At 40.3% G+C, this 14,014-nt stretch overlaps 1 protein-coding gene across 2 annotated transcripts in view; it reads right to left on the bottom strand.

Moving 5' to 3' along the window:
- KNL1 (kinetochore scaffold 1) overlaps positions 1 to 14,014 on the bottom strand; it is a 31,071-nt gene continuing 17,057 nt past the window's right edge. The window contains exons 12-26 of one of the 2 annotated variants that reach the window (XM_053382445.1): positions 13,469 to 13,536; positions 13,043 to 13,138; positions 12,505 to 12,620; positions 10,310 to 10,400; positions 9,021 to 9,137; positions 7,977 to 8,064; positions 7,229 to 7,312; positions 6,743 to 6,782; positions 6,528 to 6,629; positions 4,923 to 5,023; positions 3,753 to 3,821; positions 3,314 to 3,423; positions 2,190 to 2,308; positions 245 to 367; positions 1 to 138 (exon numbers count right to left, since the gene is read on the bottom strand). In XM_053382445.1, the coding sequence (XP_053238420.1) occupies positions 24 to 138; positions 245 to 367; positions 2,190 to 2,308; positions 3,314 to 3,423; positions 3,753 to 3,821; positions 4,923 to 5,023; positions 6,528 to 6,629; positions 6,743 to 6,782; positions 7,229 to 7,312; positions 7,977 to 8,064; positions 9,021 to 9,137; positions 10,310 to 10,400; positions 12,505 to 12,620; positions 13,043 to 13,138; positions 13,469 to 13,536 (1,439 nt within the window). In that variant the 3' untranslated portion in view covers positions 1 to 23. Of the gene's footprint in view, positions 139 to 244; positions 368 to 2,189; positions 2,309 to 3,313; positions 3,424 to 3,752; positions 3,822 to 4,922; positions 5,024 to 6,527; positions 6,630 to 6,742; positions 6,783 to 7,228; positions 7,313 to 7,976; positions 8,065 to 9,007; positions 9,138 to 10,309; positions 10,401 to 12,504; positions 12,621 to 13,042; positions 13,139 to 13,468; positions 13,537 to 14,014 lie in introns of those variants that run through there. The other variant, XM_053382453.1, reaches the window with a different exon arrangement.

The following is a 14,014-nucleotide window of genomic DNA, read 5'->3' as shown; positions in this document are numbered from 1 at the left end:
CACACACACACCCTGCTGCTCTGCTATCTTTGGATTGAAGGACCCTGGAGCAGATTACGATGAATCTGATTGACCATTCTCTTCAAGTAGTTGGCTCCCACTGGAACACTGGATAAAACAACAGAAATTTCCTCTTGGCTGTGAAGAGAAAATGCATACATATGAGGATCAAATAAATGAAAACCTTCCCATAAAACTATAGTAAAAATTATTGCTCTCACACCTTCTGTTTTATTTTACTCACTTAAGTTTGCCGGTGCATTTTGGAATGGTGAAAGCTATTGGGGACGCAGGATAGCTGGCAGATAAAGACAGTTCAACTTCAAACTTTGCAAATGATGCAGAACTGGAGAATAAGAGCTTCACTCTACGTAGAAAACAAAATATAGATACAGTCATACCTCATGTTGCGTCCGCTTCAGGTTATGTGTTTTCGTGTTGTGTCCCGCAGCAACCCAGAAGTACCGGAACAAGTTACTTCCAGGTTTTGCCGCTTGCACATGTGCAGAAGCACTAAATCGCGCTGCACATGTGCAGATGCGGCACTTTGGCTTGCGTCAGTTCCGTGTTAGGGATGGGCCTCCAGAAGGGATCCCGTCCGTAACACGAGTTTCCACTGTCCAAAGAATTATTTGTGTTGTGCCTCAGTAACTGTTGAATGTTAAAATAAATAAAAAAATTGTCCGGTAGCACCTTAGAGACCAACTAAGTTTGTTCTGGATATAAGCTTTCGTGTGCATGCACACTTAAGTATTCTACATGAAACAGTTGGGAGAGGTAATCAGTTTGCATGCTATTTATGTTCAATTTCTCCCTTTCATCAAATCTAGGTGATGCACTGATATTTAAACAGTTATCTGAAGGGCACAGTGAGAGCTAATAAACTGATGCTGAACGCAGACAGGGTTGAGGTACTGTGGGTAGATGGAATGGACCATGGTGGAGGCATTCAGCTTGTACTGGATGAATTGCACCCCCCTTAATGATCAGGTTGGTAACTCAGGGATATACAGTATTTGAATCCAGCTTTGCTGTTGGGATCACAATGTGATAGTTTTGCCTTCGACTTCCTTTCTCCAATTCCAGATTATGCCTGTGCCGCCTCCTGGAATAAAACAACTTTGCTATCTACCTATGCTTCAATAAAAATTCAGGCTTGATTAGTAACAATTCAGGCTGACTTTGAAAGGTTTTCAGAACTTTAAGTGGTTCAGAATACAGCAGTTAGATTGTTAACAGGGACCTTCCATTGCAAACATTACATCAGCTCTTAAAGACCTTCATAGAGCCCCTGCTTGCCACCAAGGCCAATTGAAGCAGCTGGGTTTTGACTTATAATAAAGACCTAAAACACCTAGTCCAAGCCACCTGGATGACTGTTTGCTCCCTCAGTGAATCTACCTTCATTAAAGGCCATTTTCTGGGTACCCTTGCCTTCTGATATTAGGTGGCTAGCTACTACAAAGAGGATCCTTTTATGACTGCACCCAGCCTGCAGGACCCCCTATCAGGGAGATCCACTCAGTGCTGTTTCTTGTTATCTTTTAGGTGCCAGGCAGTCCATCTTGTTTTGACAAGGCTCTTTTTTGTTTAGAAGTTGGTTTAACTTGGTTTTGTTTCATCTTTCGCTCTGGAAGTACAATGTTTTAATTTCGTTCTGCTCTTTTATTTATCATGTTTTAGCTGAACTGCTATTCATGCAATGCATTTTTAATACAGTCATACCTCATGTTACATTTGCTTCATGATACATTTTTTCAGGTTGCGTCCCACGGTGACCCGGAAGTACCAGAAAGGGTTACTTCCGGGTTTCACTGCGCACGCATGCGTGGCGAATCGCAACCTGCGTGTGCGCAGACGTGCCAGTGTGGGTTGCGTTCTGCTCATGTTGCGAACAGGCCTCTAGAACGGATCCCGTTTGCAACCAGAGGTACCACTGTACTGTATATTTTAAGATACTTCATTCCTTGCTTGCTATCTTGAGTACTACATAGGGGGAAACAGCTTTTTAAAATCCTGCTGAGGTGAAACACACCAGAATTTTGTGCTATAAATATTAAATTCTTGCCAGAAAGATTTTGGAAGGATTGTAACACACCCTCTACCAATCCTAACTTTTACACCAATCCTAACTTGTACACCAAACAAATACATTTAGAGAACTAGAATAGACTTTGTTAAGCATTTACTTTGTATCGTTCACATCTGTCTTCAGCAGATTGAATTTTCCACCCCATCTGTTTAGATACTCGATCTCTTCTCCTAGAAGTTCACAGCGACTCACCACAAGAGAAATGTCACGCAGCACCTGATTGGACAATCAGAGCAAGTAATGATGACAACTTAGGTCCCAGATTTCCTGAGATAGGATGGGAAAAAAGGTATGCCACTCCTCTTCTACATTTTCTTCACAGCAAGAAGGAGGATGTGTGCAAACCTTCTCCGGACACAAAGCAACATTAACTAGACCAGGGGTCAGCAACCTTTTCCAGCTGTGGGCTGGTCCACCATCCCTCAGACCATGTGGTGGGCCAGACTATATATTTTTTTTTGGGGGGGGGAATGAACAAATTCCTATGTCCCACAAATAACCCAGAGATGCATTTTAAATAAAAGGACACATTCTACTCATGTAAAAACATGCTGATTCCCAGACTGTACGCAGGCTGGATTGAGAAGGTGATTGGGCTGCATATGGCCCCCGGGCCTTAGGTTGCCTACCTCTGAACTAGACCAGTGACTTTTACCTATTCTATAATTTTGTCATTTATTTGCATTCCTATACTTTTAAAGTTACACTCAATGTAATCACTTTATAAATTGCTTTTCTACTCTAGAAAATGGTCATCAAATGCAGAAAAACAATAAAGCAAATCACAACACAAATTCTCTGGGCAGGATTCACCTAATCAGCCTTATCAGTGGAAACTCTGCAAGGACTTCTGCTTACACAACAGGGCTTCCCCCTTCTTCCTCCGCAATTGGCTTGTGGGGAGGGGTTGGGAGAACTCCCAGAACTGCGCACAGGGGGAGGAGGGGGGGATTGTTCCATCTGGCAAGCTGCAATGATTGGAAGAGTGTGATGCTGAATTCCATTCATTCTTCATAGCCTCCATTAAGTGTCACTACAGTGTCACTCAAGCAGGTGAAAAAGTTCTGCTGGGAAGCTACTTCCACCTAGAATTGCTCCAAAATGTAGACTTTCCTGTACTTCTGGATCTTCGTTGTTGACTCTTCCAAGCAATAAAAGCAGCATAGAACAAATTACAGCAACATTTTAAAAAACCCTTTTTGCTTTTCATTGTTAAGTTACCTGATAAAGATGATGCACTGTTGAACATTTTTCCTTCAATGAACTCTGACTGTTTATAAACTGGAAGATGAGTCTATGCACTAGTTTTGAAGATGGCAAAGCCTTTGCTTCTGTATAGGACAACAAAGAAACAACAAACTCTGTCTTAGGTTTAAGTTATATTCAGGTCATTTCATTCTATTCAACTCATGGATGATTTTGAATGCCTTCAAAACCTTGAAGGCATTTGATATTTAGTTTCATTTAATTGCTTTGCTTTTTGCTTCACACTTTTCATTGTTAGTTGAAAATTTTATCTGAGAAAAAGGAAGGTTCTTCACAGAAGACTGCTTTTCATGTTTTCTTGAAGTTTAGCAATACTTTTCACAAGAGAAGCTAGAAAATGCAGATCTCCTTCCAGAAAAAAATATCACAGAAGCAAAGTGCTTCAAAGCCTTACCATCCAACAGTGATTCGAGGTTCACACCAACAATATTCACGCAGAACCTGTTGCTGAAAACAGCACCATCTATGAGAAAGCAGACATACTATAAGTTCTATGATTCTGTTTCAGAATGAGGTCTAGTTTTCACTGAGATGGTCAACCTGTGTCTGGGTTGTCCCTCTTCATATAGGTCAGAATTCAAATAGATAAATCATTCTGCACAAAAAACCTGCATGTCGGGGTCCAGCCTTTGCCATGATGTGCAGGATGAAGTGGGGAGATGTATATATACAAATACTTTTTTTGTATAGTGGAATAGTCAACCATGCAAGTCCCTCCCTGCTGCTTACAATACCACTGTACTAAAGACACAATTCTGCAGACTTTTGTGCAAAGATCCACGCTCCATTTCTCACTGATCTGCTTGATGATCTGATTTTGCAGACACCAAGAGTGGGAATTGCATCCCTGGTCATCTGTATGAGATCCTACTCCCAGCTCTACCCCTGCAAACTCCTGAAACATTGAGGAAAGTTTCCTGCACAGTGACATGGCAAAGAGTTACTGACCCAAATTTGGAGCAGTGAATGGTAACACAATTTAGTAAGGTGATTAGAGCCATACACTACCAGCAGCTCTGGATGGAGTATTTCAGACAAGGTACAGAAGCTAGCAAAGAGATTACTGTCTGTTCCTTCTACACTATACTCCCTACTGTGCTTCACATGGTCATCTACCACCAACTGTGGGAAGGAATCAGATTTATTTTAATATTTTAATTTTGTTATGTTGAAAACTGGCTTGGAAGAATTTGGATCCTGAATAGCTGTAGGAATAATTGTAATAAATATTAAATACCTGTAATCTAGATAACCCAAACACTGGTATACCACTTTAGAGAGCTAAATTTATGTCACTCAATAAAATTGAAGACCAAATGCTTTTTCAGTCTGCATGCAATTTTTTTTACAGCTCAGTTCTTACCAAATTAATCAGTTTTGCCTGTAGTCTGCTTTAGTGTTTTTCTAGCTTTTAAAAAAATCACGTTATGATGTTTGTGAGCAGACCTGAGTTCTTTTGGGACCTCTTGGCAGGAGTAAAATATCAAAAAACTCAACTAGAGTAGATGGTGCTTTTATAGTGCTTCATATAGCAGATAAAGTTTTTAGTATTTTTGCAACTCACCTACAGGGCACCCAAGGCTGAGAGTGAGCTCAACAGAATCATAAAGGAAGGTGAAAACAGCCTGGTGATCATTCCACTCTTTTATTGCCCACTCAGAGAAGCTACAAACAGAAAATTATCAAAAATGAATTCACCAAAAGACAATGGGAAGAATAGTGCATGTACAGTTATTGGGCACTTGGTAAGAATACTACCTTTATCTTTTTTTAATTAGGGTTCAGTAGTCATGAACTAATTTATCTAAAACATCTGTCCCCTTTGCAAGTTGAAAAACCTATATATTTCTCCCTCACACACTAAGTTGACTAGAGCAGGTACCTTCAACCTTTTCAGACCTAGGACCCACTTTTAAACAAAACATGTATTTGGGGACCCATTTCTTAATCTTTTTGAGCCACATGGGCCATACGGAACAAAGCATTAAAGAAGGAAAGATGTGCCCACTTGTTCTTTTTACTTAGAATACAGATGTTAAATGTAATTACTTGTAAATGTTTTCCCCAAGCAGTAAACATCATTCCCATAAGGACCATGCCATCCTCTGTTTGAAGGTGAAGAGTAATGTTGAAACAATTTGGTTATACTCTAGAGCAAGGATAGGAAACCTGTGGCCCTTCAGATTTTCTGGGACTACAAAGCCACTTCCGGCCTGCCCAGGAGGTGGGGTTGCGGGCTTCACGCCCACCCCCACATGAGCGGGGGCTGGTTTCAGCCCCCGCGAGAGCAGGGGAATCCCGGCCGCATCTTCCCCCCCCAGCCAGCCAATCGGCTGGCTGGGGGGGCATAGCCTGCCCTATTTAGGGCCGGTGCAGAGGGGGCTCGCCCTCTTTTCGCCGGCTAGCCCCCACGTTTTCCCACCCTCCCTCCCTTTGGGTAGGCTTTAGGTAGGTCTCTGACTTTGCTATGGACTTCGGTCTGTCGCCGCAAGGGGCATGGTAGGAATTTTTCCCAATTGGCAATTTACAGCCATTTGGTTTTTCGCCTACCTCGTAGCAACTCGTCACAATTCCTCGGCATTGGCGGTTAGGCATTGGTAAGAAGGGATTAAGAGGATGTGGGGGGGGGGGAGGAACGCCATCACCTCCCCCCAGTGAACGAAGGGTGGTCCAATAAAGGACTCTGGGGGGCGTGGCCCTGTCCGAAGCCTATGGAGGTGTGGGCCAAAGGCATGCCCCAGAGCGGTGACCCGGGGGAGCTCCTAGTCGACGTGCCTCGGCAGGAGACTCCCCCGATATAGTGTTAACCCTTCTCCGTGTCTCCAGCAAATGGGCTGGAGCCGGATAGTCGTTAGGACCAATGCCTAAGCCAATGCCTCTCATTCCTGAATTCAATAAAGTTGTGGCCTAATTCACCCATTTAACCTTAAATTATGGTGTCTTGTGTCTTTATTTATCCTGGTGGGGGGCAGGAACTCGCCACGCAACTCTCATCACCCCAACCAACATGGCCAGCATCTGGAAACCATGGTTTTCCCACCCGTACTCTGATTGCCAGCTCATGGGGACAAAATTAGAAGATACCACTGATGTCACATAAACATAGACAATATATTACTTGAATTGGATTCCCTTCACAGCAATATATTAATTGACTGAATTTACTTACTTGTATTTCTTCATAAGTTCCTGACATCTGTTTGCATACTCCTTGAGATGGCTTATTTCAGAAGTTCTCTGTTTCTTTTTGTCTCTGATATTCGATTGCTCTCTGAAGGAGTACAACAAAAGTGCAACGCATTCGACAAATACCCTGAACAGTATTAAAGCCAAGAGTTTTTCACAACACATAAATACATGTCAAACACTAATGCTTAATTCTACCTTTGAAGTGCCTCCTCTTTGGCTCTGTAGTTTTCCAGCTCTAAGAAATGAGAAAATACACAGTAAGAGTCAAAATGTTGATGAAAAGCATTAACTGTTTATTCTGTCTGATTAAGCAGGTCTAGCCCTCAACACACTATTAGGTTTATTCTCCAAGGCCAAATGGTGGTCAATGAAATTCCTACACGGATGTAATTTGTATAGGATTGAGTGAATCCTACATACAGGATATTGTATATGAAGAACCTATAGGTGTTCCGTTCCAATCAAAGCTTTCCAGAGCTCATACATGTAGCAACCTCCATGTAGATAAGTCAAAACAGCCCCAAGTACAGGAAAATATCTGTCAGCAATGGCAGGACAGAAAGACGCATTCTACAACTCAGCTTAGTAAAAAGATCTGGAGACTATATAATAAACACAGTCACAGCGATTTCAGTGTCCTAACAGCCTTCTGTATCATGCAGCTCAAAACAGGTTCAGTACCTCTCTCAGTATCTCTTATCTTAGACTTGTATTCTGCCATGGCATCATTGACATCTGGCTCAGCCTCTTCCAATGCAGAAGTTTCTAAAATTAAGCAGTGTTTTATAAGAACATTCACTTCAAAAATGCTATACATATACACCAGTCAACTTAGCAGGAAATACAACCTTTGAAATTATGCTCCCAACTTTGAGTTTCAGGTGTATTCCTAAAAAATAATATATTTGTAGTTTGAGATTGGCTTTGCTCTACACTTTTGGTACACAGTTGAGGAAAACATTCAAAGACTTATTGTTTCAAGTCATGCTCACTGATTTGACAGGATAGTGAGAAAAAGAGGAAACTCTATATTAGTTATCTTTCTACAGCCATCCTACAACAAGGGCCAGTGCACACTGTAAATCACCACAGCAGAACATTTTACTTCCTGTGAGCCTCAATTTTCTAAAAAAGCAGTTCATCCATTTACATATAGACTAATAACATGCTGACTTATCCACAAAAGCTTCAGAAGCCAAATAATTTTCATTGTCTAAGAGGACTTATTCTACATAGCCTGTTTCTCTGCATGGCTCTTAGCTTATTAGTCTTATGATCTTATTATGTATAAGAATGTTGATTTCTTTTTGACACCAAAGTATGCCCAAATTATGTCAACAGGGGTGTTGTTTTTTCTTTTTTTTCTTTCTTTAGTCTAAGGTATTAATATAAATGGGCTTTAGTGGAAAAGTAATTTTTGAGACTGTACCTGTTTCCAGAGCAAGGAGACAGCTGTCCATTTCCTTTATAAGTTCTTCTACTTTAGCCAGTCTTGACTGTAGTTTTTCCCACTGAAGCTTAAATGTAAAAATGTGGCTAATTGTTTATTATTAGTAGTAATATAATATGTAAAATATGGCTAGATTCTATCTTAGCAAGCAAATATTATTAAAGGGCATTTCTGGCTACTAAATAAAACCAGTTTTTAAAAAACATTTATCTATTACATGTATTTCCTAATGGTCTCTCCACCAAAGGATGGCCTCTGGCCCACAGAAGCTGTTTCAGCAGCATGACAACAGTAGGTATCCCAGACTTTTTACTGGGCCCCAAATGAAATCAGTTTACAGTATCACATTAAAACACGCAGGAGAGAACACCAGAGTGACTATGCCTTTTTACTGATTTGTAGGGGAGAAGGACTAGAATAGAGACAGTTTAGTACACTAGCTGAACTGCTATATTTTGATGCAGGGTCTTGTTCAAGTAGGGAATCCGCTCACTATGTAGCCTTTATTTCAAAGTCTAAACCTATACGTTATTAAACAAAAATAAGAATTATAAAGAATACTACAAACAAGCAGATTCACCGAACAGGATTATATGTTTTAGCCATAGAGCTAAAAGTTACATTGAAACTATATTTTCCCGCTGCTTTCCAAACTAAGATACACAACTCCTCTAGCACCCATGCTATTTCCCCATTTTATTCCATAATATAAATGTGAAGCTAAATCCAGGAACCAAACTGTGTTTAAGGACATGAGGAAATAAGACAACCTCTCTCATATGCAGCAGTTACAGTGTTGGACTTTTAACCAGAGACACTTTGGTTCAAATCCTTGTTTAGGCATGAAGCTCACCTCATCTCTCAGCCTAACATATCTCATAGTTGTTGTGAGGAAAAAATCAGGACAGTCCTTTGTAGAATGCCCAGAACTCATTGGAAGGAGGGCAGGAGGCAAAAAGGAAGACATCTCTATACATGGAAAGGCAGCCAAGTATTCTCTCACTGGTTACCTCAAAAATTTACCTGTCCATTTTGCACCAGCTTTCTATATAATGTCGCTTTTCCTTTGTGAGCAAGAACTTTACTCTTCTTGAGGAAACTGGATTTCATTTCGCGTAGCCCTTCTCCAAAGCGTTTCAGCTGCAGTGAAATGGAATACATTAGCAGAATAAGGGAACTGGAAGTGAACACGATAGTTTTATTTTATTTTTTAATGACAGAACCTCTCAAGTGCACCTTGGTTGGCAGTGGGAAGCACCTCAAAGACAAGTTGTCCCAGGAAACACTTTCTTTCCTCACCCCCATGTGTTGCTGGTTTGCTCACTGGCTCCAAATTTAAGTTCTTTATGGAGGTGTCCCTAGAGTAAGTTGCTTCACCCTTCATTTGCGATGTGTAGTTTGGCCCTTGGTGCATGTCTGCAACAGATCTCTCTCTCTGTTTGCTCATTATTTGTATAAGAATATACCACAAAACTAGTTTATTCAGACTACACCCCATTTGATTAAAAGTACTCTTCAATGCTACTAGATTTTATTGCATTATTCTTCCCTCCATCAACTAAACAGCTATTTTTTCAGTGTTTTATTATACTGATTTAGAAACATCACTGTGAAACCATCTCCTCTTACATTAACCTGACCACTTTGTACAATATATTGCAGAGGCCTATACTAACTGTGACCACTTGTGACCACGGTATGGTTGATGAGACAAAAGAGGAACTTCCAATGCCCAAATTGTGGTATACCCTTCCTGTGAGATCCAATTGGCTCCTTCTCTTACAGTTTTCCACTAACTGACCGAAAGTTTACTTTTCTGGCAACCATTGGTCTTTCATTTTATAATGTTTTGATCTGCCAAGCCTGCTTCTGCCTTTAAATTGTTTTATTTCTATTACAGTGGTACCTCAGTTTTCGAGTGTCTCAGAAGCCGAACATTTCAGTTTTCGAACGCCAAAAACCCGGAAGTAATTGCTTCTGTTTTCAAATGTACCTCGGAAGTTGAACGGCTTCCGCTACGTGTTTTCCAATTTTTCCAATGAACTTGCAGCCAGCCCTTTGTGCCTCAGTTTCCGAATGTTTTGGAAGTTGAACGGACTTCCTAAACAGATTACGTTTAAGAACTGAGGTACCACTGTATGGGATCGTTGTTTTAAATTGTTGCAAACTGCCATGAGAGATGCAAATGCATTTGAAGTCTGTAGCTTTCTAAACCAACCAACCAACCAACCAACCAACCAACCAACCACCCACCCAACCAACCAACCAACCAACCAACATTTAATTATTCAGAATGAGTCAGCTGCCCATACCTCCTCATCCGAACAGGTTCTCATTACTCCCCATAGACTTTTGTTCACATTCACCAGAAGTTTATGCTGGTATTCTGCATACAATTTTAATCTGAAATATTAATTATAAATGATTGTAATAATTATATTGTGAAATTTTTCTAGAAAAAGAGGTGCCAGAACTCACCATGAATGCCTCCCTTGTTCTCTCAGAATGGCAATGGTGCCCACCTAAGAGGTGCCAGAACTGAGTTCGAGTGAGTTCCAGCTTGAAAAAAAGCCCTGGTTATATATAACATTTTAATATATTATAATATTAGCATTCTGATGTGCTTCTATCTTAAGAGAATAAGCAGCGCCTTCAAATGACCTGTGATTCTGGCCTGGAATATATTCTGCTCTTCATAGATTTTAATGTTGAAACTATTCAAGCTAGCATTTCTGAGAACGTAATTTCATTGGGCCAACTCCACTTGTGGCCACCACTTGTGGGCAACTCCTAGGCACTGTAGGAACAGAATGCTGGACTAGATAGTCCTTTGGTCTCATCCAGCAGGATTTGTCCTATTTAGAGATTATGTGTACTGGACTACAGTATGCTGTTGACAGCATCCAAGCCAATGCAGGAACACATTGGCTAGGATCCAAAAAGCCCCATCTGTGTCACTTAGATATCCTCTGTTTCTTTTTCTGTCTCCAGCTGATTCGGCTGTGTCAGAGGTCACTGCAGGGTTTTCAGGTGCCTCTGAAAAAGGGGCCTGAGGTGCCCTAATGCAGACGTAGCAGCACCTCATATGGGCCTTTCGCTCTCACTGCTTAAGGGTTTTGAGGTTTTTGAGGTTTTAGAGAGCCAGTGTGGTGTAGTGGTTAAGAGCGGTAGCCTTGTAATCTCGGGAACCGGGTTCGCGGCTCCGCTCCTCCACATGCAGCTGCTGGGTGGCCTTGGGCTAGTCACACTTCTTTGAAGTCTCTCAGCCCCACTCACCTCACAGAGTGTTTGTTGTGGGGGAGGAAGGGAAAGGAGAATGTTAGTTGCTTTGAGACTCCTTAAAGGGAGTGAAAGGCGGGATATCAAATCCAAACTCTTCTTCTTCATCATCATCTTTATGAAACCTTCCAAGCTCTTACAGGAAAATATACCTCAATGAGGTTTAGCTGCTGTAGAACATGATGATCTACTACCTAGCCACATATTTCACCTACATTTAATTCAGCTCACTTTGACCTTCAATCATATTTAACTGCTGGGCTCCCTTCATCATGATCAAAGGCACCTTATATCTAGAGATGGAAGTAATGTACTTTATCACAACCGTTTCTGTTCTGCACATGTTCACTATTAAGCCCCATTTCTGTGTGAATTTAAAACAACCTTAATTTTTTTCACAACTAAAAACAACATTTTAGTAAATAAACAAATGTTAGGTTTGTAATATGGTGAACTGAGGGCTGCCTCTTAGTTCTTTTCTTGTTCAGTTTTATTCTAATTAGAACAGCTAGAAAACATAGCTCCTTCTACACAGGTTGAAAATATTTGTGAAAATGCTCCAGGAAGCAGCCATATATTATTATGTGTAGAATTATTCCTAAATAATTGTAGTGGGGTGTGTGTAAGTGTGGTGCCAATGTTGACAGCCTCCTTTTTTCTGTACAATTACCCTGGAAGAGGCAACATGTAATGAATGACATCCAGTTGCTTCTTAGAGCATTTCTTGAAGTATAGTGAATCAGCCAAGTTTGTTCTAAAAGGTAGAGTAAATTAAATCCTCCAGCATCTCTACCTAGATCACATCTTTCTTCATTCACTTCTTTTCTGTATACATATGTAAACAATAAAACAATTGTGGAAGCGTTTCTACTGGGGCGGGCGGGCGGGGAGATAACCATTTATAGTTGCCTGATTTTTTTATCACCAATTTCAATCTCTTCCAGTTAATAAGAGGGTTCAGATAACGGATATGGCCACTGTATCCCAGAAAATTGGGAGCAAAGGGTGGGAGGGAAGAAAAGCTAAACATGGAAGAGATAAGTGCCTGCATTCTCCAGCATACTTGTAAGGCGCACAGACAACTTCAATACCTGCATTTAAAAGAGCTTGTGAAACTCCCAGCAAAAATGTCATGAAGAGATCAACTTATATCAATGATAACACACATCTGACAGAAGTTGCAGTAATCAAAAATATACTCTATGAACAAAATTTGCAAGTATCTTACTCTTCTATTATCTGGTAGAGAGCTTGGCAATCTTCTTTGTAAATTTGGAACTTGGGACAGTAAACGTACTCGTTCAAAAACTCATCTTCCGGGGTAAGAGCTGTGTTAACTGCATGCTGTAGAGAGGAAAATAAAAGTCAACAGGGTTTCATATATTTAAGAGTCCAAAAGACATGATGTATATTCAAATAGAAGAATTACAGCCAGATGTTAAGTGTGTCTTTATTGCTGCAGGAGTTCTGAATAGAGGCTTTTTAAATTGCCCAAGAGCAAGAAAGACAAAAGCAAACTTTGGCCAAGCTCATGGTTAATGAAGCTGTCGCCGACTGTAATGGTTGCATGAAGAGTTACAAACGCACGTACAGTACTAATGGATCTCAGTTAACATATGGTACAAGTCATCACCAAGCTCATTCTGAAACTGAAGCAAAAAGTCAAAAAGAGTTGATGAGTATATATAGTGTGGGTCTTGTAACAATTTCCAAACACATATTTTACATATGTTATTAAATGTAGATCTGTATGTCTGTATGCTTACTTTGGGTGAGACCAAACTCTGGTGAGGAGAATGTATCACATCAACTTGGAGGAGTGTGAAAAATTCACCGACTGTGATAGTACCATCCTGCAGTTTCTGAAAATGAAGTGTTCACACATAGCTACTTAAAATAGGCTTAGTATTACCTGAGTTTCTAGATCAAAAACTAACACAAATCATAATACTAAGATTAAAATGATAAATTAATAAAAAGCAGCCTCAGCAGAAACAACACAAACACAACAAATCAACAGCAGTAACATTCAGAGGCCTCTGGTAATGGAGAGAAGACTATCTGAATGTCTTAAATTACACATCTAAAATGGAAGCCTGCTGAATATCACTAAGGGTGTTATTCTATAACTGCAGCAATAAATACACTGTTCACAGAAAAGAGAATTAAAGGGCTTTAAGCTTCTTACATACCTCCTTCAAATTTTGGTCACAAATAATGTTCGTGAGAAGTGGAATCTCCATTTCACTATTTTGTTGAACTAGGGGGAAAAACAGACGTGCTAAACAAGAAATTGTGTCCCAATTATATACAGAATACCCACAATATATCAATGTTATGTGAAGGCCACTTCAGTCTAGACTAGTGGTCTGAAGTGATTTTTATTATATGTGATTTAGGATTGTGATCTTTGTTAGATCAAGTCCTGGTGGTCTTTGAGATCTTAACAATGAAGTGCCTGTAACCGAGTAGATCTGCACCCCCAATTCATAATACGGAGGTTTATTTTTTTTAAAAAAATACAAATAGCGTAGTTAATAACAAAATGCTGCTCTCAAAATACTAGAAGCATTAAAAATGTTATGTAAAATCTTTAGATGATTCAAATGCTACCCAAGGCAGATTACACGCAGCAGCTCCTGATGCTCTGACCAATGCAGGACATGTGCATTTTCCTTTGCTTCTAAATCTCAGGGCAATTGGCAGTTGGAACAGTTTTTTCCGGGGGGGGGGGGAGA

Source organism: Podarcis raffonei, chromosome 1, assembly GCF_027172205.1.
Source record: "Podarcis raffonei isolate rPodRaf1 chromosome 1, rPodRaf1.pri, whole genome shotgun sequence".
NCBI lineage: Eukaryota > Metazoa > Chordata > Lepidosauria > Squamata > Lacertidae > Podarcis > Podarcis raffonei.
This window is presented reverse-complemented; position numbering and strand designations above follow the sequence as displayed.